This window comes from Hyperolius riggenbachi, chromosome 2, assembly GCF_040937935.1.
Source record: "Hyperolius riggenbachi isolate aHypRig1 chromosome 2, aHypRig1.pri, whole genome shotgun sequence".
NCBI classification, from domain to species: domain Eukaryota; kingdom Metazoa; phylum Chordata; class Amphibia; order Anura; family Hyperoliidae; genus Hyperolius; species Hyperolius riggenbachi.
The window spans coordinates 121,189,694-121,217,246 of record NC_090647.1 but is presented as its reverse complement, the minus strand read 5'-3'; the positions used below and the strand labels follow the sequence as shown (position 1 = coordinate 121,217,246).

Below are 27,553 nucleotides of genomic sequence, written 5' to 3'. Positions count from 1 at the left end.
ATCGTTTATAGAAATATTGTGTAGAATTTCGTTTACAAATAGTGTTTTAAGAATTTATAAATCACTAAATAATGTGTATGAGATCGGCAATTCGTAAAACGTTAATCTTCCCTGTTTGTAAAGTGAAACTTATATTTACGTTTATTAAAAACCCTCCCTGTACCTATCCCTAACCCCTAGACCCCCTGTTGGTGCCTAAACCTAAGACCCCCCAGTTGGTGCCTAAACCTAAGACCCCCCTGTTGGTGCCTAAACCTAAGACCCCCCTGTTGGTGCCTAAACCTAAGACCCCCCAGTTGGTGCCTAAACCTAAGACCCCCCTGTTGGTGCCTAAACCTAAGACCCCCCAGTTGGTGCCTAAACCTAAGACCCCCCCTGTTGGTGCCTAAACCTAAGACCCCCCTGTTGGTGCCTAAACCTAAGACCCCCCAGTTGGTGCCTAAACCTAAGACCCCCCTGTTGGTGCCTAAACCTAAGACCCCCCAGTTGGTGCCTAAACCTAAGACCCCCCTGTTGGTGCCTAAACCTAAGACCCCCCTGTTGGTGCCTAAACCTAAGACCCCCCAGTTGGTGCCTAAACCTAAGACCCCCCTGTTGGTGCCTAAACCTAAGACCCCCCAGTTGGTGCCTAAACCTAAGACCCCCCTGGTGGTGCCTAAACCTAAGACCCCCCTGGTGGAGCCTAAACCTAAGACCCCCTATGGATAATAATTAATAAATAAATAACATTAAATAACATAAATAACATTAATAAATAAAAAATGTAAATAAAAAAATGTAAATAATGTTTTGGGGTGGATAATAATGTTTTACAAATGTTTTAGAAATAGTGATTTAGTATCTTTATAAACGTTATTCGTCACGGGCTCATTTTGTAAATTTAAATCATCACAAACATAGTTATAAAACCTTAAAAATCTCCGGGCGCCATTTGTAAAACGTTAATAATCTCCGGAGCCCTTTTTTCCCTGTTCGGCGCCCATTAAACGATATTTATAATCTTTATTCCCTCGCTGCCCTAATTCTGGCTTGTGTTTTTTATGCATATTGCATTGCACATAAAACATTTTTTCATGTTTTTACCACCTGGTTTGCATAGTTGTATTTCAGTGTGAATGTCAGATGCAGCTTGGTAAGACTGAATACCTAGGAACAGGCGCCTTGCTAGGGGTAAATATCTGGGATTAGATCTATGTTGGGGTGTTCCAGATTTCGGCCCCTGGACCCCCTATGGCAGACTGGCACAGCGGGCGGAGCTATTTATGTGGTCCGACAGTCCAGAGACATTTCCAATACTACCAGGCTTCTTCCTCTAGTATCTGAGAATGAATCAGAGACTATCAGTGGCGTAGCTAAGGGGCTGTGGGCCCCGATGCAAGTATTATAATGGGGCCCCCTTAGTACTCTATACATAATAATTGATACGGCGCACCAAAACCTGCCAATAGCAACTACAGCATTAGAGGTGAAAGAAGTGGATGGGGAGCAGCTTGTTAATGATTACCACTATTCAAAGTATCTATAGAAGTGATTATTATGAGCACAGGACCAATAGAGAGCTAATACTGCAGTTGAGGGAGGGCCCTTCGGGGCCCCTCTGGCCCAAGGGCCCCGATGCGGCCGCTACCTCTGCAACCCCTATTGCTACACCCCTGGAGACTATGGTTCTAACATCTGAATCTCAGACACTAGGGGGAGAAGCACTGGCTGCAGAAGATGTCTCTGGACTCAGAGAATGGCTAGAGCAGGTAAATAGTTCCACCTGGAGCACTACTTTGCCGTGGTGGGTCCACGCGCATGGGAGGGGGGCCCCTAGAAGACCAGGGAGAGGACCCACTAGATGACCAGGGAATACTATTGGAGAGGGGTGGTTGGACCAACTAGATAACCAGGGAATACTATGGTTGGGAGGGGAACCAGCTATTTTGAGAAAAAAAAACACAGAATCCCGGCTCATTACCTCAAGTTAGGACATAACAGTACCATTATCTTAAAATGTATATAAAAAATAAATAAATACAACAACTAAACATTACTTATTTATAAGACAAAGAAAGTAGTAGGAAGAGTAAGGGTTAATAGTTAGGTAAAAGATAAATCACTGCTGCTGTTTAGATTAACATGACATTCTACATGAGACACTGTTACCAATTGACTTCTGGGACACTTTATTGCCTGCCTTGGGGAAGCGATCATCCTTTTGATGCAAGACTCCCCTTCCGTTCAGCTGATAGTCATTGGAACATCCCAATGACTCCCACAAGCATAGTAGTAACCAGAGCCGGGACAAGGTCCTCCAGCACCCAAGGCTGAGACACCAAAGTGCGCCCCCCCATCCCTCCACCCCAGCCGTCACACACTGATTGCTATTAGACTAAAGGTGGCCATACACTGGTCGATTTGCCATCAGATTCGACCAACAGATACATCCCTCTCTGATCGAATCTGATCAGAGAGGGATCGTATGGCTACCTTTACTGCAAACAGATTGTGAACCGATTTCAGCCTGAAACCGTTCACAATCTGTTGTGGTGGTACTGCTGCTGCTGCCCCCGCCCAGCCCGCATACATTACCTGCTCCGCCGGCACGACTCCAGTCCCCCGGTCACCGCTGCTCTGTCTGCGCTCTGGTCTCCAGGTCCGGCATGCCTCACTTCTTCTAGCCCGGCAGGAAGTGTAAACAGTAGAGGGCGCTCTACTGTTTAAACTTCCTGCCGGGCTAAAAAAAGTGAGGCATGCCGGACCTGGAGACCAGAGCGCAGACAGAGCAGCGGTGACCGGGGGACTGGAGTCGCGCCGGCGGAGCAGGTAATGTATGCGGGCTCTATTGCGTCGGTCGTAGGGCACTCGAACGCCGCTAGCGATGCGCTCTTTACCCGCGGGCGATCGACGGTTATTTTCCGCACGGCACGATCGACGGGATCGGACGAAATGGATCGAAATTCGGCGTGTAGCGTGAACGATTGGCAGCAGATTCGATCCCAGTGATCGAATCTGCTGTTGAAACGGGCGCAAATCGGGCCAGTGTATGGCCAGCTTAAGAGGTCCAAAGGGCCCCCAACCCCCCCAACACCTTACTCTCTAGTTATCTGGCTTGTAGTCACTGCTATGTATCCCCTTTTCTTATTTCTCTCTGCTTAATACACAATTAGGAATGACAACTGTATGAGTTGTGCGCCCCCTCCTACACTGCGGCCTGAGGCTGGAGCCTCTCCAGCCTATGCCTCGGCCCGGCCCTGGTAGTAACTGTCATCTACTTTCCTGAAGAGATGCAGAAACATCATAGCACCTGAAGGACTCCCTCCAGTTTCAGACACAGCAGAGGTCCCGAACCTACTAATAGCGAACGTCCGCTATTGGTTGTTGAAGTTCTCAATGCACCAATTTTTGACGTAATTAAATTAGCTGCACCGCTCATGGTAGCTGCAACCCGAGTGTTACACCACTGGTGACAGCTGGGCCTGCCAGAGGACAAGAGTCAGCCAGCACACTTGTGGTGCAGTTCAGTAGGCGGACCTGCGTTTGTGTGAAGATTTGTGGGATCGGTGAATGGCAGAAATTCTTTGCCTATAGGCTCCCCCTATGTAAATCTAGCCATGATTTGGTTGTTTCATATAACACACAGGGCCGGATTTAGGGCAAGGCCACATATGCCATGGCCTAGGGCACCACAGGATCAAGGGGCGGGTGGGCATAAAGCTATATTGGGGGGGAAGGATCCCCTGGCTACCTATACTGGAGGGAGAGGGGTAATCAGGCTATTTATACGGAAGGGGGGAGGGTCATCTGGCTTCTTATATTAGCTGGAAGGGGTTATCAGGCTACCTACACTGGAGGGGTCATCTGGCTACCTATACTGAAGGGGGCGGCTGCTGACAGTGGCCTTGGGCAGTAAAGCGTACAAATCAGGCCCTGAGCAAATGTTTCCCCCAGCCACAATCATAGCTCCCAACTGTCCCTCTTTTGCAGGGACAGTCCCTCTTTGGGAGCCCTATCCCCTCTTTTAGGACTTTGTACCTCCTTTCTATGTAAATATATATATTTCTCTACTAAAAAATGTGTTTGACTCTAAACGTTATTCCCATCCTTTAAATTGATATATTTTAAAATGTTAATATGAAGGAAATGAATGAGGATAGAAAGGACCAGCTTGTTTGAATTATAAAACATATTTTTCTTATCAAATCTTTATGGTATGTGTGACTAGGGGTGTGATGGAGCGTAATCAGGGGTGTGACAGGGGCGTGGCTTAAGTGCCCCTCTTTCTCATCTCAAAAAGTTGGGAGCTATGCACACTCTTTATATTTTGTTACAGATTATCATACAACATATAGCTGTAGCTTCAGAGCTCTGGACAGTCAGACTGGTCTTCCTGCTGTGAATGTAACAACTTCTACCACGTGTCGCTTATATACAGTAACCCCTTCCTCTCCAGCAGCCTGAGTGTGAAATAATGTGTATGATCTCCCTCCCCAGCCGTGCCCCTCCTTCCTCTGTCCTGCTGTCTCCTTGGTTGGGAGTGTTCAATGCTCGCAACGTCTCAGGTCAGTGCTGGCTGCCGGGTGTTTGCCTAGTAGTGGCAGCAGGCGAAGGCAGAGAGAGCACAAGGCGTCCTCTCCCAGTGGCTATACACACAAGTCTTGTGCTCTGCTCTGCCTTGTGGTGGCTTCTCCCACATCCCCTACCTGGACTCCTCCTATGGAGAGCAGAGACAGCTCATCACTGAGCTCCTGACAACCTGCCTGGCTGCTTCTGTGCAGGTGCCCCGGGCATTGTTGTGACTAGTGCCACCTCAGAGAGTGTGGATGGCAACGAGCTGCGATTGATCTGGAAAGTGAGAGCTGAGGAGCATTCAGCAGAGAGGCTGGGGAGAAAATACTGGGACTGCCTGGACTTGAAAAGACTCTTGAGAGGGTTATGTGACATTTTAGTGACAGTCACTGCCTCCTGCCAAGAGACAGGACTGCTGTGCAATAGAACTTGGTTTCTGGAAGACTTCTGAGGACCAGTAATGTGTTAGGAGCCCTGCAACTACTCCATACACCACCTTGCTGGAACTGATTACTGATATTAACTGACTGCAGATACTCCAGCCAAATCCCCAGGCTGGTCATTGGAGGTGATGAAGTGTATGTCTCTTTTACATAGGAAGCTGTAATCTGTGCTTCCACAGTGCTGATGTACCATTGGAGTCATAATAGTGCCACAGCTTATATCTTCTAAGAACAAATAAGGGAGAGAGACTGAGTTTAGAAGAAGGTGGAATGTTTTGACTGTTTTTTTTCCTAAACTCTCAGTGGCAGTCTCATGGTTTTCCACACGACTGGGGTCTCCCTGTTGAGGATTCCGCACAAAGCTGTGACTTTATGTGACATGAGGCACAGGAACAAGATGCACTTCTTCAGGAGTTGCTCCTATGAGATCCAGGTGGACCACACCTCCCAGAACTTTGACAGCAGCATCCAGGGGATCCGATGGGTACGTGTGCCTTTTATGCTCCATCCCAGTAGCTGCGGGGTGATTAGAGCGTTACGCAGGCGGTGACATTTCAGTGTGTGTAATGTTTGCAGTATTATATTTGCTAAAGAGAGAGAGGGAGAGAACTTTATAACTGTGTAGCTGTGGATGAGGTTCATTGTTTCCACTAATATACGATTCCAAGAATAAACAGAGCGTGACATTTGACTCACGTTGTTGTTTGCAATTAGTAGGACATTTTACTAAAAATATCCAGTAAGGCCTAGTTTACCTGGATGGTTTCTCAGAGTTGAGGTGCCTATTAATGGTACAATTTTTCCTTCAGATTCGATCATTCGATGCAACTTTTACGATCGAATGGTATAGAAAACTGTGGAATGATTCTTTGGTCGATTGGAAAAGGAAAAAAAATATTGATCAGAAAGTTAGATTTTATAGTCGAATCGGAAAGTAAAACCTTCTTAAATCGTTAATGAGAACAATCGGTAATTGCCTTCCGATTAGTTTTATACGTTCAAATCGTGTTGAAAAGATCAAATCTGCAGAAAAAATTGTACTGTTAATGGGCACCTATAGCAAGCGACATTTTCACGTGACATTCATGTCAATATGCCCCTATACACGAGAGCCATTGCAGGGCACTGCGCTCGAGCGCAGCTAATAAATGCTGCATACTGGGAAGCGATACATTGGCGGGAAACATTCGGTGATGTGACCTAATGCCCCCATTGCGTAGGCATATCTGTAAAATGTATCCGTTGCAGCAATCCCTGGGTAATATAGCACTGCATAGTGGGCTGTGTTGTAATTGTGTCTGTCTCAGCAGAAAGCCATGATTTACATTGGGGAGTGTGCATTCATTGCTGCATCTCTACATTAGGAACCTGGAGGTGTATAACAAAGTATTTACCAGATCACCTCCTGAGACTATGGACATTGTTAGTGAAGTAATCATTGCTATAGGTGCTCCAGCACTGTCCTGTCACCACTGAAATCATAATGTTTGGCTTCCAGTCAGTTGCGTTCCATCAAAAGATACAGCGGCAGCATAAAGCCAGATGTGACAATGTATACATTTATTATTATTATTATTTATTATTATTATTTAGTATTTATATAGCGCCAACATATTACGCAGCGCTGTACAGTATATACATATCTTGTCACTAACTGTCCCTCAAAGGAGCTCACAATCTAATCCCTACCATTGCCATATGTCTATATTATGTAGTGTAAGTACTGTAGTCTAGGGCCAATTTTTAGAGGGAGCCAATTAACTTATCTGTATGTTTTTGGAATGTGGGAGGAAACCGGAGTGCCCGGAGGAAACCCACGCAGACACGGAGAGAACATACAAACTCTCTGCAGATAGTGCCCTGGCTGGGATTCGAACCAGGGACCCAGCGCTGCAAGGCGAGAGAGCTAACCACTACGCCACCGTGCTGCCCCATTTGAAAATGTTGCGCGCTAATTTGGGCGCAGGCGTAATAAACATAACACACAGGTAAGCAGGAGCATGCAATAGCATTAGTAGAATATCGGTAAATTTACCGATATTCTACAACCTAACAAATATTGCCGAAATTTCACTGTGACCTAACCTCTCCCTACTCTCACACAGAACCCTTCCCTGGTGGGCAACTAATAACCGCTCCCCAGGCAACGAATAACACTCCCTCCAGGCAACTAATAACCCCTCCCCTGGTGGGCAACTAATAACCCCTCCCCTGGGCAACGAATAACCCTCCCTCCAGGCAACTAATAACCCCTCCCCTGGTGGGCAACTAATAACCACTCACCTGGGCAATGAATAACCCTCCCTCCAGGCAACTAATAACCCCTCCCCTGGTGGGCAACTAATAACCCTTCCCCGGGCAACGAATAACTATCCCCCCAGGTAACTAATAACCCCTCCCCTGGTGAGCAACCAATAACCACTCCCCTGGGCAACTAATAACCACTCCCCTGGACAAGTAATAGCCCTCCCTCTGTGCAACTACTAACCCCTCCCCTGGGCAACTAATAACCCTCCCCCATGGGCAACTAATAACCCCTCCCTCCAGACAACTAATAACCCCTCCCCTGGGCAACTAATAACCCCTCCCCAGGCAACGAATAACCCTCCCTGCAGGCAACTAATAACCTCTCCCCTGGGCAACTAATAACCCTCCTCCCTGGGCAACTAATAACCCCTCCCCTGGGCAACTAATAACCCTCCCCCCTGGGCAACTAATAACCCTCCTCCCTGGGCAACTAACAACCCCTCCCCTGGGCAACAAATAACCCCTCCCCTGGGCAACTAATAACCCCTTCCCCAGGCAACTAATAACCCTCCCCCATGGGCAACTAATAACCCTCCCCCCGGGCAACTAATAACCCCTTCCCCAGGCAACTAATAACCCCTCTCCCGGGCAACTAATAACCCTCCCCCAAGAAATTAATAACTCCCTGTCCCCCACAACTAATAACCCCCCCACGACCAAAAATGGTCACACGCTAAAAAGCGGGCTGCCATGGGAACTGCGGCTTCTAATAGTGGACACTTCACGCCTGCAGTTGGTAGTCGCAGTTCCCATAGTGCGCATCCATTTTTGGTTGCGCTACAATTAGTTGCTCCGTATGAGAATCCCTCCTACAATGAGAAGGCTGGGAACTCTGAGCTGTCCTGTTGCTACAGACTCCTCTGAACAATGGATTCCCTGCTTTGGGTGGAGATGTAAATTCCTATTCCAGGCACAAATGTTTTCCTAGGAGACCTCAGTTGCAAATACTGTGTGCATGTAGAAGCTACTTGATCACTTTTAAAGTAAACCTGAAGCCCCCCCCCACACACACACACGCACACACAGTAGTAGAAAGCCGTGATCCTCCACAACCTCTCCGCTGCTGTCCGGGATCCTTTCTATCTTTGCGGCCGCACTCCCCTCTGTGTACCAGCGTAGCTGCACTGTGCTGGTGCCTGTAGGTTTTGCACCTGCACAGTAGCATGGAGCTGCCTGTGCACCGAGGAAAAGGCCGTGCACAAGCTACCCCGTGCTACTGCGCAATTGCGGGCTGTACTTTGCGCCTGAGCAATGTGACCACACATAAACAGAGGGGAGCATGGCTGTGAGCAATATTCAATGTTGCATTCCTCCGCCGCCCAGTAACACCACCGCATGTCAATGCTTAACGTGTGCTGTTACAACCACTGCACACGTGGTGTTACAATTCCGCTGTATTTTAATTGCACCTGAATTGCACTGGTGGGTGTCAGATGGGAGGCTGAACTGTTTGGCAGTTCAGCTGCCCGTGTGAAAGGGTCTTACTTTTTTTTTTCTAGTGACAGGTATGCTTTAATATACCTGATTAAAACCCAGTCATTGTTGCCCATTTTTTGTACCACAGACTGTCATTACTGAAGGCTGCAAGCTTCACAGAGAGATCCGGTCTGTGTCTTCCTCTTTACAGAATGAACAGCATGGTGATGTAATTCACACACCAGCTGAAGCCCACCCACAGAGCCAGAACGTGTCATTTTCAATGCAACAACCCCCATGGTCATGTGATTAGATGTTTGTAAAAAATACATTAACCTCAATAAGATACAATGTACTGTAAACACTGTGTTAGATGGTATTGTTAGATCCTTGCCAGGAGACGGGCTATAATTTTAAATTACATCATTTGTACTCACGATTCTTTTGCCGCTATTTCCAGGCTGTACACCGGGCCGGCAGCACTAATTATATATTTGTTATTCATTCTTCCTGTTCCCAAATAACAAGAACAGTGGAAGAGATTGACATTAATTAGTTGTTGCAATGAGTCCTGTTAAAATGCTTTCCTGAAATAAACTGTATTGTATTCAGTCCACACCGATGTGTTTATATAATCAGAGCTATGTCTAATGACAGTACACAGTGTGATGGTATTATGCAAAGTCCCATTATGTTCTGTTGTGGTTTATTTTAGTAAAGCGGACCTGAACGCTTGCACAGGACAGAAGGAAAACATAGATAAATGCACTCTGTATTTATTTAGAGAGTTTGGACTGTCTAATTCCCCCTCGTTTATCTGTAATCACAAGTTGTAATTTGATCTCTCCCCTGCATCACCTGACTGCCATGGCAGATAAGCTCATTTGAAAGCACAGGATGTTAACAATATGTTTGCTTCCATGAAAGCAGGAAGTAGACACACTGCAGATTTATTGCAGGATTTGTATCAGCTGTAACAAAGAAATGTTTTTCTTTAGAGGTTATTATGCTGTTGTGTATCTTTTAGAGCAGAGAGGAAGTTCTGACGTCAGGTCCGCTTTAAACATCATTCGCTTTACATGTATTACTCAGTTAGGAGAAATGGTAGTCTGAGCTTGCATGTTATCTTTCCTTATATGTCCACTAAGGTTGCGCCTTCACTGTAGCGTTTCCCTGCATGTGAATTCGGAAGCGGAATCGCAGCCTATTAAAATCTTGCATGCGGGTAAAATTGTGTCGGCAGCATTTGTTCAGATGATGCATCCCAATGCAAATAGCTGTGCATGTCATGGCTAGGGGGATCCGGATCCATACCTGATCATCACAAGTATCTGGCGGTATCTGGCACAAAGGTGGAAACGGGGCATAAGTGTGCTTATACACGAGCAATGCTTGTCAGCTGAAGGGATCAGTACTTGTTCCTTCAGGTGACAGTTTGGTAGCCGGGCACTGTACAGACGCACTGCACTGCTATAGTAAAACGAGGCTTCTGTTGCTTTGTAGAGAGGAGAAGGGATGATGTGCGGGGCATGATAGAGAGGAGAGCAGTGGACTCGGTGACAATTGTTGCTTAAACATCTGGCGTGTGGGGTCGTTAGGCAACCTTGGGAGGCATCAGCAGACACCTTTACTCACGCTACATTCTTGCCTGAGACAGCCCCAACCGGCCAACTCAGCCAAGAGTAGTCGTGCTTATGTACGAGGCTTTAAGTGTACCTGAGATGAATGGGAGGAATAGATTTTGACTTACCTGGGGCTTCCTCCAGCCCCCTGTAGTCTGTCAGCTCCCAGTCCTCCCGGTCCCCTCTGTTGTGCTGCTGTCAGCTCCACAAGGCCTGCAGCTCTGCTGAGATGTGGACTACTGCGCATGCGCGGTCCCAGCTGCATGCACCCCTCCCCCCCAGATCGCGCTTCCGTCACCGTGAGCATTCTGAGCATGCACAGTTCAGGTGCAGCACTCTCTATCAAAGCACGTTATTCAAACAGATATTATCACAGACTGCAGCTTGTTCACTATGTGTAATGCTGGGAACACACGTTTCGTTTTCCCACTCGATAGATGCGTTCGATTGACAAATTCCGTCATGTCTGATATTCCGCTAGATCGTTTTACCGCTCGATTTCTCATAGAAGTAAATGGAAAACAGATAAGAAAAATGAGCAGAAGATAAGAGAATTGAGCGGAGAATCGGGCAGAGAAAACATATCGTGTGTTCCCAGCATAACATCAAATACTGCATATACTGGAGCAACATCTCTGTATCTTAACTGGTTAAGGTTCCAGGACGTAGATTCTACATCCTAATTAGTCCACCTGTGTGTTCTAGGATGTGGAATCTACGTCCTGCATTAAATCCCGCTGTCTGCCGTTGCTGTGTCTGCACGTGCCCGCATGTGACCGCTCGTGCACAGTCACGTGAATGGTCCTGTGAATGATTGTTGCTGTTAGCTAGCAACAACCATTCAATAAAGTTAAAAAAAAAGTAAAAAAAATAATTTAAAGTGGGCCCAATAAAATAAAAAGTTTTTTTTTTTTTTAATTCCCCATTAATTTTTTAACCCACACTTAGCCTATTAACCTCATTAGCGATAATCACGAGTCAGGCTCGGGACAGAAAGCCACAGAACAGGGTGGTAATCCCTTGCCTGAGTGAGTTTCATGCAGGAGCTGCTGCAGACCTCTCTGTAGTATGTTCTTCTTCTTGTTTTTAGGGCCCTTTTCCACTAGCAGTCACTAGCGTTCACGCTGAACGCTAGCGATTGCTGAATCGCAATTACCGGCGATTCCCCGACGTTCGCGGCCGCGATTTTGCTATGCTATGCACTGCATAGCAAAATCGCGGCAAATATCGCTCCGCCGCGCGTTCGCGTTCCCGTCAAAAACGAATCGCGGTAGTGGAAATGACCTACCGCGATTCCTATGTTAAAAAGCAAACCGTAGCGATTGTAAAATCACTAGCGGTTTGCGTCTTTGCGATTCAGCCAGCGTAAACGCGCTGGTGGAAAAGGGCCCTTAGGGTCTAAAAGCTTATGAAAAAATTGTGTGGCTTTTAGACCCTAAATCTACAAATAATCATAATGCCAGGGAGGTTAAACCATTATTAACCCCTGCAATACCTATGCCTGTTTATAAACGTTTAATGACTGCCGCCAGTAGCCATGGGATGCAATTGGTAGGGCGAAAGTTTCCGGCCCCAATGTTCTACAGATGTAATGCTCTGCCACTGCCTAGTAATGCATCTGTACAGCTCTATGCCCCCTGCGTCGCCCTAGCGAACGCATTCCATCGCCACAGACTCACAGACTGGGGGATAACAGTCCACCACATGCTCAGCTAGAAGTAAAATGTGGCATATGGGGAATCATTTTAATCGGGAAGGGCCAAATAATTTATTTGTAAATGTTTTATAACTGTGGAACGTGTAATGTGAAAATTAGGTAGGGTGAAACAAGAAAAAAATGTTTGTTTTCTGCATTTACGCCTAATTTTTCCCCATAAATGGACTATAAAACAAAATAGTTTTGGGAGAAAAATATTACCTAATAAAAGCCTAGATTGTATTGAAAAAAACAAGATATGCACAGGTAGTCCCCGACTTACGAACGCCCGATTTATGAACGATCTGCCGATACGAATGGCATGGATTCTGTGTTTCCATGGGAACAAGTCAATTTTTTTTTTTTTTTTTTTAAATTGGACTTGTAGTTTTTTAGAAAATCGAATTTAAAAATTCAAAGAAAAAATGGCTTTTAAACTTGTATACTGTAAGCAAGTGCAGAGGGCAGAGGTGACACAGAGGGGGACATTGGAGGCACAGAGGAGGTACAGGGGACAGAGATGACAAAATGTTCTGACTTAAGAACAGATTCAGGTTAAGAACGAACCTACAGTCCCTATCTCGTTTATTAACCAGGGACAACCTGTATCACTAAGATGGCATAGATAGTTAATAAGTTACTGCTGTATCAAAATGACACAGCAAAAGTATCAAAAATGTCAGGAACTTTAAAATGAAACTCCACTTTTGTTGAGAATAAAGGCGACGCTTTCTTTTCAGCTCCAAACATTGCAAGGATTCATGGCAAACACCATTTCCTATTGCTTACTTTGATTTCTGTGCTCAATTCACCAAAACAAACGTATCCGCATAGCACTGCTCAGCAGTCATTGCTGGGAACAACTGAATGTGTCCAGTTATCTAGCTAATCCTACACACTTTGAAAGCACCACACATGCACAAAATGAAAAGGACATGCACAAGGTGCTTCCAGAGTGCGCATGTCCAGTAGGTGAACCAGAGGACACTCTGTTGTCCCTGGCTGGAGCTGTGGGCACAACTATGTTGCTGCAGGAAGAAGCACGGGAGGTGGACGAGGACAGAGCATGTGCTGGAAGACAAGAAGGCCGCCAGTTTCTGGATGCTTCCAGCTGGGGCGTATATGAAGGGGTGAGGCAGAGAACGGAGGAGATGCAGTTGGACATAAGTGTCAGCACATTTTTGTGGACCCCTTGATGTGTTTGTTTTGGCAACTCTCGGGCCGCTTCTGGAGGCCTTTAAATTGCAGAAATACTTGAGTAGCACTAATATATGTTTATAGTCATTTTCTTAGTGAAAGTGGAATTTGACTGTAACAGGCATTTGTAGGGCTGTAGAGTCGGTACAAAAATCATCTAACTCCTCAGCCCTGGGCATTTGACTAACCACGCCTGAGTTCAGCATTCTTGCATTGTGTTGATGTGTACTGTTGTAGACGTGTGTGGTGAAACATCATTAGCAGCCACACATGGCTCAAATCTCACTTGAGGTGACAGTAGCCACACCCTTTTTTTGGTTATCACAGCTAACCACTTTAGACTTTATATATGGAGGTTTTCCCAGGTTAAAGACTATGGGAAAATATAAGTAATATAAGAATCTTGGCCTTTAAAACTTGTCTTCTGTCTGGTGGCATGGGTCCTGGGACCTGGGTGAGGATTGCTGAAGGTCAGATAATTATATGGTGTCCAACTGATGTCAGAAGAATTAAAAAAGAAAAGTGGAATCAGATCTAGTGCAGTATGTTTGGTTAATACCAGCTCCCCATAGACTATAAGGTGATTTTTTCCTTCTATAGCATCTGGTTGACCCAAACATTTCTGTGTAATTCACAGAATTTTCTCGTCTAAAACAAACTATAAGGTGCACAAGCATGCATAAAAAATGTAAAAGCAATAAAAACAGGAGGAAGGGTGACTTCTCTCCCTCAAGCTATACCAGCCCCACTCTCTGGCTGTTGGAGTTTGTAAGGAGCAGGGAGAAAACCCTTGAGCATGGGTGGGGGGCGGCCCCTGCAATCTCATTAACAACTCTAGTGGCTTCCAGCGGTGGATGGGGCTGCCCTGAAAAAAGGAGGGGCAACTTCTCCTTATAGAGAACTGAACTCACTGCTTTACATGCACTGAGATAAAGTTTATTATACACTATGTCAGTGGTCCTCAAACTAAGCCCCGCGCGCCGAATGTTGCCCCCTGAGGCTTTTTTACCGGCCCCCCTCACACAAAATGTATTACTTATAGATGTGGTCAGCTACAACTTTAAATATTGGTGGCTGGCACCACCCATCCACATGGAGGCCAGACAGCAGTCATTTTGTTGGTTTCCAATCAAATTCCACATCAGGTGACACTGCTGTCCAATTGGACTGCAGTTTGTCACCTGCGTATGTTTCACTGTCTGGCCCGCAAAGACTTCTACATCATCTTAAGTATACTCCGGCCCCCCAGCAGTCTGAAGTATGTTGACCCGGCCCTCGATCCAAAACTTTTGGGGACCCCTGCACTATGTGATATGTTTCACAGGGTACTCTGCCTGCGTCCTCAGTAGAAAATATTAGTGAAAGAAAGCCTAGCTTGTCCTTTAAAAAGAAACAGACAAAAAAAAACTAAAACAAAACAATATATGTATCACTTTGATGGTATAAGTAACGAAAAGTTTTTGCTGTTTCGATAGTGACACAGCCACATTGCCAAAATTGTCAGGAATCTCAAGGTGTAAAAACCCCGGAACCTAAAGTGGTTAACTAAAAATATTTTTTAAAAATAATACATTATGAAATTACTTACAGGTATTTAGCTTACTTACTTGAGCCCCTGAGGAAACTATAGCAGTGAAACCGGTCGGGTAAGGCAGACATTTGGCTGGACGGTGTCCTGTATTATTTCAATGCTGTAATCTTCTTTGGGTCCATGTTACAAGGACCCAGATGTGAGTGATCTTTTATTGTTTGTTTTTAACGGAATTTGCTATTAAATTAAGATTGATACGCTTAGATGAGTCTATCATTATCTTTTATGCATGTACTGTGGAACCACCGCTTTTGAAAGCCTGTAGATTATTGTGTAGATTATTGTGGATACCCTCATTGGGAGAGGAGGCAAGCTGGGAAGATACCGGCCGCTGACCTTATGATGCTATGTTGCAGACCCTGTAATCAAGGTCTGTAACAATCTGGTAAGCACATCTAGTTTTATGGTGCTTGTGGTGGTGGACATTTTTGATTAGCGCTGAAGGTTTATATATACATTTAGCTTACTTATCCTGATGTATTTAGTGTTCACTGTCAGATTTAGGAGAAATATGATATAAAAAGAATATAACTACCGGTTTCCATCTTTACTGTTTCTCTTTGATGCTAAATGTGACATCACATCTGCCGTTCCTCTATCATCTATCAGCACTACACATTTGACATGTTCAGATAAAGATATAATATTGTTTATTTTTATGTACTTATTTTATATACTTTTAACATGGTTGTTTGCCTTTTATACACACCTCTGTTGTGAATTGTAGACACGTTTACTTTTGCCTGAGGAAGCAGGTTACTCCTAAAGAATGTGTCACATTAGTGTCTAATAAGCATCATACCATCCAGCACTCGTACACTGTGTCTTATTCAAGGAAGTAATTACCCTTCCTCCTTCTGTTAATAGTAACTAGGTACCCATTACCTATTTCTATCATGCTTGCGCAACAAAGACAAGATTTGTCATGTGCTGTTTAGTCTGTTTCTCTGCTAATGGCATTTTAAGGTGGGTCAACTAACACTTTATTTTTAGGACCTTTGGCCTGTGTTGGTCTGCTGTCCACAACACTTGTATCACTTATCAACCTATAAGTAATAACATTGCTTCCTCTGTGTTGATGTGTGTATTTGTACTGAGACTAAAGTTAGTTTGTAGTCTGATTGTATCACTTTCCTCAAATATATAGCACTGTCCACCATTCACTTGTAAACAAGTCCACAGTCCTTGGTACTTGCTGAGCGGGAGAAATCCGATTCTATCTGTCACACTTCAAAGTAAAAGCAGCTTTTTTATAAAGTTATTAAAATTCCATCCTACTGGTGGCGGGACTGTGGAGAGGGTGTTGTAAATAAACACTTATAGCAAAGATATACTAGTGACCTCATGCAGGCCCTGCATCTTGTCAGCATATATTTGGGCTGTGTTTTATTGGATCCGAGTGTGAAGCCGTTCTTAGGCTCTGGCCCCACTCTCTGGCTGTAGGAGTTTGTAATGAGCAATTTTAAAGTGGGATTGTCAGCCACAAAAGCAAATTCCATGTACCTACTGCTTTGTCTTTACTATGCAGCCTGCAACCTTATCCTGCATTGCAAACATTCTAATCCAATCCTAAATGTGTCTGCTGCAATAAATATTATCTCAGTCAGCCTGGCTCTATTTGGTACAATGCTGACAAGAAGGAAGGTTGTCATCACCCCTCCCACTTTCCTTCTTCTCACTGATTTGCTGAGATCAGTTCAGTAAGCTGCTGAAATATGATCTATGCTGTGCTCACATGTGTTTACAAACCAAGCTAGCTGTGACAGTGCAGGAAAAAAGAGTAAGGGAGGAAATGACATCAGGATTGGCTTCAGTCAGAAGAAGCAAAAAATGTAAAATGCCAGGAGCAGTTTTCTCTTTAGTTGCTATGGAAAATTCACAAAGCAACAGGACACATTGCAAGCCTGCAGGCTAGTGATGCATCTGTACCCTGAGGGATTGTGTAAAGCTTGAGAAATAAGTATATATCTTCAGAAGGATGAGATAGGATTTGAGCTGTGTTTTTTTTTTTTTTTTTTTGCATTCTGCACATTGTAAGGTCTCAACATTACAGAATGAGCTCCGCAGCCCTGTTCTGACTGGTGCTTGGTAGCATCCTGCCGGTCACTTGACCAATGCTGAGGAAGCTGTTTGATTGCAACTACAGCTGTGTGCGATCACCCCCTACTCCCCCTCCGCATACAGCTAACAGCTACACAGGAGAGCTGTGGGCACTGAATGCCTGACTGATCCCAGCGCCTACAGACATAATCAGATCAAGTAGCACCCTGCACAGTTATTCTGGTGTAAGGCAATGTCTAATATTTCTTCAGTCACATAAGTAAGAAGAGCTGAAAGAGTTAAAGAAGTGACAGTATGGAAGGTCGGAACAAGCTGAGTATAAGTATTTGTGCAGAGTGCTGCTGTGCTGACGTCTGTAGCTAAAGGAACCGTGACATGTGGAGCTGAAGCAGGCAGTGATTATACACACAGTGTTCATCAACGTGTAGCCACTCAAACAGGCTGCTGTCAGTGTCACTCTGCCCTGGACAGCTACTGCCAGTGGCGTAGCAATAGGGGTTGCAGTGGTTGTGACAGCACTGGGGCCCTTGGGATAGAGTGGTCTACTAGGGGCCACCCTTCATTCATCTTCTTAGCTTTTAAAGGGACTCCGAGCACCTCTCTCTCATGGGCATGCCTTTAGGACTCCGACCAGTACTGTACTGCAAAGTATTAAAGATGCATACCTTTCTGTAGCTTTTGCTCTCCTCTTTCATTTGATTTCAATTTTAAAATCGCGGCTGCCATAATGGCTATGTTATAACTTCCGGGTCACCCCTGTCTTCTCTGTTAGAGAAGTGCATTACTGACTGAAGCAGGAAGAGGAAGTGACACGCATGGCCATTGCAAGAGGCTCCTCCACAGGGGTCATAGCACGACTTTGCTGGAAGTGGCATGCCCATGAGAGGTGCTCAGAGTCCCTTTAATTGGTAATATGATGCTGGGATTAATCGTAAAATGTAATCACTGAAAAATCGCAGAAAAAAGTCATGCATAATCATTTAGGAGTATGAACGGGGCCTTATGGGGCTATGCAGCTGAAAACCAGTCAGAGTGCTGGAAGTGTCTACAGTGGACAGGTGACTGATAGGGCCCGTTTCCACTGTTGCGACGCGATTTCGCCGGCATCCCGACGCTTGTAAAAACGCATGCGGATGCGTTTCCGCATGCGTTTTTACCCGCGATTTCGCGTGCGATTTCGCATGGCAGGGTGCCATGCGAAATTAACCATGACTCTGCCAGGGCAAAATAACATTGAAAAAGGTGCGAAATCGCACGCGAATCGCGGGTAAAAACGCATGTAAAAAACGCATGCGTTTTTCCTATTAAATACATTAGCGGCGATTCGCATGGATTCCCGACGCAGGCGAATTCTGTGGGTCCAGTCGTGCAGATTTGGCCCGCCGCCAAATCGCTCCAGCACGCCGCACATATGGAAACAGCCCCGGCCACTTCAATGTACCAAGCGAATCCGCATGTCGGCGCCGCATGCCGCATGCGGATTCGCTATGGTGGAAACGAGCCCTTAGAAATGACACATAGAAGAGTGGAAACATGCAACCTGATTTGATAAATCACATTTATTTTGGTCTCCAAATTGCTGTCTATTGAGGCTCCACCACTGACCTGTTGAGGCCCCACCTCACAACTTAAAGGATCACACAGGGTTTAAAGGATCTGCTGCTAATGTGCCGATGGGAACCCTTCAGGTTACTTTCACACTTACAAGGTTTCCTTGCGTCGTGGGACTCTCCCCCGCTGCAGCTCGCCGTGAGGGTAATGCAAGTCTATGGGGACTTCCACACTATGGGACGCGGTGTGGCGAAATTGACACAAGGCCACCACAATCTCGGCAGTGCAAGGCCGCCACAATCTCGGCAGTACAAGGCCGCCACAATCTCGGCAGATTATGCAGGCAATGCAAGTCTATTGCGACGTGGCAAATGTGAATGCAGGTGCAGAGCGCTGAAACTTCAGTGACGTACTTCCTGTCCAGCAGAGACTGCATCACTGAGCGGGGGGTGGAGCAATGCGTATTACCCTGTCAGAGCAGTCTGCTGCAGGGTAATACACATGGGGAAATGGTGCGATTGTCTTGCCCCGGGCTCTCCTGTGCAGGACAATCGCACCATGTGTAAAAGTAACCTTAGTCCATGTCATGATTGGCCTGAGCAGTTTTGGTGGCAAAAGAATAACTACAAATATTCTGCAGTTGGTTTTGAATGTTTTAGCTTGTTAGTGTAGTTTTTGTAAGGAGGCAACCTTACAATCATCATACCTGGCAAATAAATAGATCTAATGAACAGCTGTAGTTTGTTAATATCACATGACTGTGGTCAGGTAGGCCTCGTTCACACTAAGGGCTTGATTCACAAAGCCGTGATAACTCTCACGGTCGCGCTAGCGTTTTGCGCGTGCTATAATGCACATAACAGTTTTGCGCGTGAAATTGTGGCCGTTTTCGCACGAAAATTGCGTTTGCGCATGGAAAATGTTACGTGCGTTATAGCGCGGGCAAAACGCTGGCGCGACCGGGAGAAAAGTTATCACAGCTTAGTGAATCAAGCCCTAGGAACGTTGCTGTATGCTTTTCACAGCGCTTTGCAGCGTGGAACTGACATCTCTCTCAATAAGAGAAGTGTAAGGTCCCCTAATAAGTTGAATAATGTGTAATGCATAAGTTTGCTTCTATTATTTGTCTTGTGAGATGCATTAGTTCTTATTGCACCTGTTCTACTGCAATGAGCACAGTTGTACCTTTGTGAGGCTTATTAGGCCTGTGCAGTGAGTGTTTGTCAGGTGCATCTTGGTTAGATGCGCGGCCATTTCATTGAATCTCTTGTTGCATAATGCTTTGCTAGGTACTCCTTTTTCCATTGATTCTAATGTACCACATTCACATCTATGAGCTTTATTATTGTCTATTTAAGAAACCTGGGCCCATATGCTATTAACTTTTTCTCCTAAATGATCATTTTAATCTTGTCAATAAAATGCCTTTCAAGCTACCAGAAAGCAAGAAAATACTCAAAATAATCTTGATAGTACTTTTCCACCTACTTTTCGGTTGAAAAGTGCTGGAACATTATTTTATATAGAAGATGAAAAATGATCTCCTCAGGAGAAAAAGTGAATTGCATGTGGGCCACGGTGTTGCATGCAATTCTGTGCGTTGCGCTGTGAAGCGCACAGCAATGCAAGTGAATGGGTGCACTTTTTTAGCGCATAGAAGCGCATAGCAATGCACTTTGGAGATTTTTTTTACCCCTAATTTAAAAAGGAAAAACATTTTCAAATGAAAACAAATCTTTAGTGACAGCTGCTACATCAAATAAGCAAAACATGCTGAAGAAAAACGCGTTAAAGCGTGCTTAAGTGCATGTAGAAACACACAGGTCTGCTTAAAAAAAGCACAACACAATGCACTGAAACGCGTTATGAAACGCACGTCAAGGCATGCGGTTTTTATCATGCGCTCAAAATACATTTCTGAACGCACCCAATGTAAATGGGGCCTTACTGGTACATACAGCCATTAATATTTTAATAGATTTGATTTTAATTTTTTAACCTGGCAACAATTGGACTCAGGTAGAGGTTTAGGCTAGAGACAGGGTTACTGTTTACAGCAATGCGCCGCAGACAACATGGCCATGATTGACAGCGGCGATTCATGCAGGCGCAGTAAGGACAACCTCAAGGTTTGCCTGAACAGCGTGCGGGGAGCCCGGGATGGCGGTAGAGAGCGGAGCGGTCAGCGTGGGACAGTCGGCTGCAAGGGGCTGGAGAAAGCCCCAGGTGAGTAAGGCTGATTTTTTTCTTTTTCCCTGATGACTTCTTTAATTAAATGCAGCCTTATTGGCTGAAGCCTCTTTCTTTCCTGTTTTCCCATCCCACGCTTCTGTTCCTCTCTGGTTGGCTAATATTTCTAAATGCACTTTCTACTGCAGACCTGGTTGGGAGTGTCTAAAGACAGGAGGGGGGCAGGTAATGATACACAGACAGAGTAAGGGAGGAAATTATGTCAAGATTGGCTTCAAGATTGACACAGACAAAATGCAAAATCCTAAGAAGGATTTTTTCTATTTTTTACTATAAAAAAATGACTAATATCAAAATATGGACAGTGCAATACACATGTTATGTAAGTAGAGCAAGTATGTATCTACTTTGTATGTTTTGAGATAGTATGGCTGACAGCTCCTCTTTAAGGTTGCTGCTAGGCTTAAGTGAATGGTTGTGTTAGTGTTAGTGTAGATAGAGTAGAAAGAACACACTGGATCTGGTGTAATACCTTGCATAGTAAGTGTGAATAATATACAACCAAATGTACTCACACATTTTGGGCTGCTGACAAATTAGGCAACCACTATTCAGTTTTCAGGGGATATTACCTTTCAACTGTCCTCTTAATTATTGCATGTTAATTAACATAATAGCGGCCTTGCTAGTGAAGTATCGCGGTGGGGCCACAAACACATTGCATGGCACTTCAACGGATCATGCGTAACTTAAGAGCGCAAGCTACGCAACAGGACTGCGCATAGCGTGCACACGCTAATTTTATCCCGCGCTGCTTGTGCGCGGTAGATTTAGCACTGTTTTTTTCTTTGTGCTGTCCACTAATGCATGGAATATATATATATATATATATATATATATATATATATATAATCTGTATTTTCAGCTTTTTTTTAAGGTTCACATGCAGCCTGGTGGCATGGTGGTTAGCACTCTTGCCTTGCAGCACTAAGTCCCAAGTTCTAATCCCAGCCAGGACACTATCTGCACAGATGTTGTAAGTTCTCCCTGTGCTTGAGTTTCCTCCGGGCACTCCGGTTTGCTCCCACATCACAAAAACATAGAGATAAGTTAACTGGCTTCCCACTAAATTGGCCCTACACTATGATACATACACTATACTACACAATACATATATAGACATACTGTATGACTAAGTTAGGGATTAGATTGTGAGCCCCTCTGAAGGACAGCTAAGTGACAAGACAAAATACTCTGTAAAGCGCGGAAGATGTCGGCACTACTGTATGTAAATACTAAATAATAATGATAACGTAATCCTTGCTGATATAATATAAAGCAGTAAGCAAGTGAAACTGTGCATTACATAAATGTGTTGTGATACAGTAATGGATTAATTACAGTCCATTTGCCTTGCGCCCTGTAATTGCCACTTAGCAGCTAAAAATAAACATTACAGGTATAAAAATAAACAATGGCATTTGCGGTCTCTTATGTACCATTACAGCACAAACGACTACACGATAAAATGCTATAGCTATTTTTAACCCGTGGCAGGATGTATAATTGTATTTTAAGCCTTTTAGGTGTCATAAACCACAGGAACAAGTTCTCACTTAAGCTGCTGGATCGTGTTTTCATTGCAATGTCATGATCCTGGCTAAACACCAGAAATATGAATGCTCCACCATTGTGGGAATACAGCTTGATCTTATCATTAACAAAGCAATTTCCCAACTCCCATGCTTACACTCTTTCTAAAATATGCATGATTATTGAACTGTCTGTGTTACCCAAAGAGGCACAACAGTTTCAGACAGAGATTATTACTGCAAGCTTTACTTACAGTATGGTGAGAATAAGTAGATGTCCCTTGCTTAGGTCCAGGGCCTGATTCAATAACCATCTTCACCAGCCACAAGGATTAGTGACCAAAACGTTTTGGACTAGTCCATCTTCTTATGGGGGATTCTCAGGGTTTTCTTAGTTTCCAAAAGCAAGATTATGAAAGACTATTTTAACCACTTAAGGACCGCGGTCTTAAACCCCCGTAATGACCAGGCTATTTTTTACAAACTAGGCCACTGCAGCTTTAAGGGATCGCTGCAGGGCCGTACAACTCAGCATACAAGTGATATCCCCCGCCTTTTCTGCCCACCAACTGAGATTTCTGTTGGTGGGCTCTGATTGCTGCTCTAATGTTTTTTTTTTGTTTTTTTTATAAATATTGTTTATTTTTTAAACAATAAATAATGCTATTTTTTCTTTATTTTTGTATTTCCCCACCTGCCCTCCCCCCGCCAGCCAATCATAGTGATCGGCTCTTATAGACATCAGCCTATGAGAGCCAATCACTTCCTGAGCCTTTAGAGGGGACAGCCATGTCACACTGCTGTCCCCGTACAGCGCTGCCTTAGATTGCAGCGCTGTACAGTGTACAGTCCCTAGCGGTGATCAGAGCTGAGAACCCCGCCCCAGGACTTGTCCTGGGGCTGCCACCGTGTTCACGCCAATCAGCGTTTGAGCGGACAACAACAGGTTAAGGTATATGCAAACTTTATTTTTGAAAAGTTAAAAATTGAACAAATTCATGAATGAAATCTGAGAAGGGTAAGAGTAAGGAATATATTGGGGAGATTTTCTAACAGCCCATCGAACCACTTTCATGTTTAGATTAGGCACGGGCATGTATATTGTTTTTTTTTTCCATTTCTGTGATGAAAAAAAAATGCTTTATAGAATAGAGGCTTATTAAACAGAGTCTCCTGTTATATATAATTTGTCATTATGGGCTGGCACTTAAACTATGTGATGTCTGTGATCTCTGTGAAATGGTAGAACATTATCCTCAGGACCAGGTAATGGTATTTGAAAATCGCACCTCAAAGGTCAGTTAAGACAATGTGGGATGCATCTACCAGTCATTAATACCTTTGAAGAATAAGTATGATTTTGGTCAGTATCTTTAAAACACTGTGACCTCACCCACCTACCCACCACACCCACTAGAAATGGCTCAGTACTTAGTAGTAGCAGGAATGGGAGCCTTACAGCACATAGTACACTGGACTGCTACCTGTTTATGAGCAGAGATCATTGTTGAGATTTTGCATAAAACAACATTTTCAGAAAAATGCACCCTTTTGCTTTTACAAACACTTTGTGACAGCTCTAAACTGCACCAATAGCTGTTCAGCTAATAGGTTGCAATTGGCCAGAGGGAATTGTCCCGGCCCTAGGGAGGATTTTGATTGGTTCACTGAGTAGTGGACCAGTTGAAAATCCTCCCTAGGAACGGACGATTCCCATTGGTTTATTACAAACCAATGGGAGCCTGTGATGCTTTTGTTTGGGCTCTGGGATCGGTATACCTGCATTTCCAGTGTACAGGGACTCGAATGGACGGTGGCAGTGGCGGCTGAGGACCCGAATGGACAATGGCAGCAGCGGCAGGGGAGCACTGCCACAGGTACTAATCCGGTACCTGGAAGGAACAGATTGGAGAATCAGATAAAAAACAAATGCACAATGTAAGAAATTGACCCGTTTCAGTTTCTGCAGGATCAGTTTTTTATCCAGCATAGTATGAATATAGTCTTATAAAGTAATATTTTTAAAAATAAGCAATTTTACATACAGAACATTTATATCACTAATAATCCTCTTTAAAGTGGGATTGTCAGCCACAAAATCATTTACCCACTGCTCTGTGTTTATTATGTTGTCTACATCCTGACTCTGCATTGCGAACATTCCAATATAATAATAAATGTTTCTATTTTAATGAATTTTACTAGTCTGCTTGGCTCCTTTCTGGTACACTGCAGGGGAGAGGGAAGCTTGTTATCTCCCCTCCCACATTCCTACTTCTCACTGATTGGCTGAGGGCAGTTCAGTGTAACACAAGGCTAAGAAGGGAAATACTTCTCATCCCGCTGCAGAAGCTGCTAAAATACGATCTATGCTGTGCTCACTTGGGTTTACAAAGCAAGCTAGATATGCAGTTTCAGTTTCTAGGAGAAAAAATAGAGAAAGGGAGGAAATGACATCAGGGTTGGCTTTAGTCAGAGGCAGTAACGATGTAAAATGCCTGGGACAATTTTCTCTTTATTTACTATATATAATTCACTGAAATCAAAATGTGCACAGCACAATACATATGTAAGTAGAACAAGTAATTATCTACTTATATATATGGTTTTTTTTTCTTGGATAGTATGGCTGTCCCTGCTGCTTTTATCTCTATCAAATCTTCAAATGTGATTAGTTAGAGCTAGACAAGAATATTAGCTAATTATGCACCATTCTACACAGCATTAACTACATTTATATTTTGCTGTTTGTGGGGTTTTACTGGCCTACACAGGGCTGGGTAACCTGCTGTAGTGACTGCTGCTTTATTGCAGTTTTCACATATACTGTAACCTTATTTTACTATGGTAATGCATTCATTGGTATTAGGCATTGTTGCTAGAGTGAAGATATACTCTTCTTACGCTATTGGCATACTAGAATCATTTACACTAATTTCCCATATTCCACTCGGAAAAGCCATGCAAGCTGCTGGACAAATGGTTAACGGAGCACGTCAGAGCCTCAAATGATATATAATGGGAAAAGCTTTGCAAATATTCCCTTTGAACGAAGGGCAAGGCGGGGTGCCTACAGCACACTGCATCTCCATAGCAACTCCAAACTGCTGCCAAATCTACTTGGTACCAGAGCGGCAAGGCCTGGAGCCAGGCCAGAGTCTTTCCGGATATGCCCTGTAATTCAGGATTTCTGGATCAGAACAGGGCAGGAAAGCCTCTGTGGAGAATGGGGAGGAAAGGAGGGGTGCACTGCTATTGTATGAGGAGAGGAAACTCATGCAGGCCAGCACAGGACAATGCGTTATTTTTGACTGCTTGTCTCTGAAAGGAATGCTAATTCTGAAAGATATTGTTACTATAATTGTACAGCACATGGGGATTTCGGGAGACCCAATCCTCCTGTGCACGGATGTAAAGTTAGAAGTGCTGGACATGGCTGTGTTTTGCCTGGTAAATGTATTTGTAAACACCATGTACTTTGTACTTCATGTACTCATGCTATACATAGGCAGACTATATTCCGTTAAGTATAGTTTATAGCAACATTTGAATCACCCTATGCAAAATCACACACCTAATGCTAGACTGTGCTAGTAGTCATACAAGGTGAGATATGCCAGGAATGCACTTGTGTGTAATTACTCCGGTCCAAAATCAGTCTCTATTATTAGTTATTAATGTACATATTTCTATATTGCCAGTGCCAACATATTACATGGCACTTTAGTATGTAAATGATCCCTGGGACATTTACACATTCAGAGCAGAAAACCTTAACTTTATGTACTGACTTTAGAGTGCTGTAGTGAAAATAGCATCATGAGTAAAATTGCTTATTGTTTACAATATTTATAGATTATTTAGTCAGTGTTTGATCATTGTAAAATCATTGTAAAATCTTCCCTCTCCCTGATTTACATTCTGAAATGTATCACTGGTGGTGACATCTTTAGTTTTGCCAGGTGATCTGTATGAAATGTTCGTTACTGAGAGTTCTATACACAGAGGGAGATACTGGTTGCTTGGCAGCTGGAAAAAGCTCTTATTTCCCACAATGCAATGAGGTTCACAGACAGCAAATTGTCAGCACCATGGCCATTACATCACGTTGTGGGAGGGCTTTCACCACAATATCAGCCATACAGACCTCCCTGATGATCTATTTCAGAAATTGTAAAGATTTCTTGTGAGAAAGGGGGTATCAGCTACTGATTGGGATGAAGTTAAATCCTTGGTTAAAGTTCCTCTTTAACCACTTGAGAACCACAGTGGTGAACCCCCCTAAAGACCAGGCACATTTTGGCTAAAATGGCCACTGCAGCTTTAAGGCACAGCTGCAGGGCCGCACAACACAGAACACAAGTGATTTCCCCCCCCCCCCTTTTCCCCCCACCAACAGAGCTCTCTGTTGGTGGGGTCTGATCGCCCCCCAGTTGTTTATTTTTTTTTTTGTAATAAATATTTATGTTAGTGTTATAAATAACAAAAAACTCTTTCCTCTCCCTCCCCCAACCAGCCAGCCTCCCTCCCTCCCCCAGCCAGCCTATCACAGCGATCGGCTGTGATAGGCTTCAGCCTATCACTGCCGATCGCTCTCTTGTCCCCCAGGGGGACAGCCGTGTCATGCAGCTGTCCCCAGTGCAGCGCTGCTGCTGAACGCACGCTGCACGGTATTATTAGACGGCGATCTCGCCGTCCAACAGTCTCCCGAGCAGCAATAGCCGCTCGGAGACTGAAGAGGGGGCACGTGCAGCGTGCGCGCGATCGCATGCAAATTAGAGCCCCAGGACTTGACGCCAATTGGCGTTAGGCGGTTCTGGGGCTGCCGCCGCGGCCACGCCCATTGGCGTGGGGCGGTCGTCAAGTAGTTAAAGGTAGTCTTAAGCAATTTTTTTTTAAACAGATACGTACCTAAAGCTCTATAGAGCCTTCCTGGTCCTCTTCTGGTCCCCTCGTTCCACCCCTGGCTCCCCTGTTAGCTGATGGGTCGGACACTTCTCTCTGCCACTGGACAAGGCTTCAGAAGACAGACCGCTCTGTACTACGCATGTGCAAGCACACTCTCGCACACTTGCGCATGTGCAGTATGGAGCTGCCCATCTTTAGGAGCACTTGGGCTTCTGAAGTCTCCCATGGCAGTAGATTTGAACGGAGGAGCCTGCGGGGGAACAAGGGGACCAGGAGAGGAACGGGAAGGCTCTATAGGACCCAGAGCCTTCCCTCTGTTTAGGTGAGTATCAGAGAAAGACTGAGATAGTACTGAGAAGAAAAGTGAATACATATATTAGTATCAGGCAACCACTAATGCAATAGGGTATAAAGACTAACAGGCACCC

At 44.6% G+C, this 27,553-nt stretch overlaps 1 protein-coding gene across 1 annotated transcript in view; it reads left to right on the top strand.

Moving 5' to 3' along the window:
- The first annotated feature begins 4,586 nt into the window (after positions 1–4,586).
- The window catches only part of RAPGEF3 (Rap guanine nucleotide exchange factor 3), a 182,557-nt gene continuing 159,590 nt past the window's right edge, over positions 4,587–27,553 (top strand). Inside the window, exon 1 of the mRNA XM_068267305.1 lies at positions 4,587–5,478. Within this exon, the coding sequence (XP_068123406.1) occupies positions 5,308–5,478 (171 nt within the window). The 5' untranslated portion in view covers positions 4,587–5,307. The remainder of the gene's footprint in view (positions 5,479–27,553) is intronic.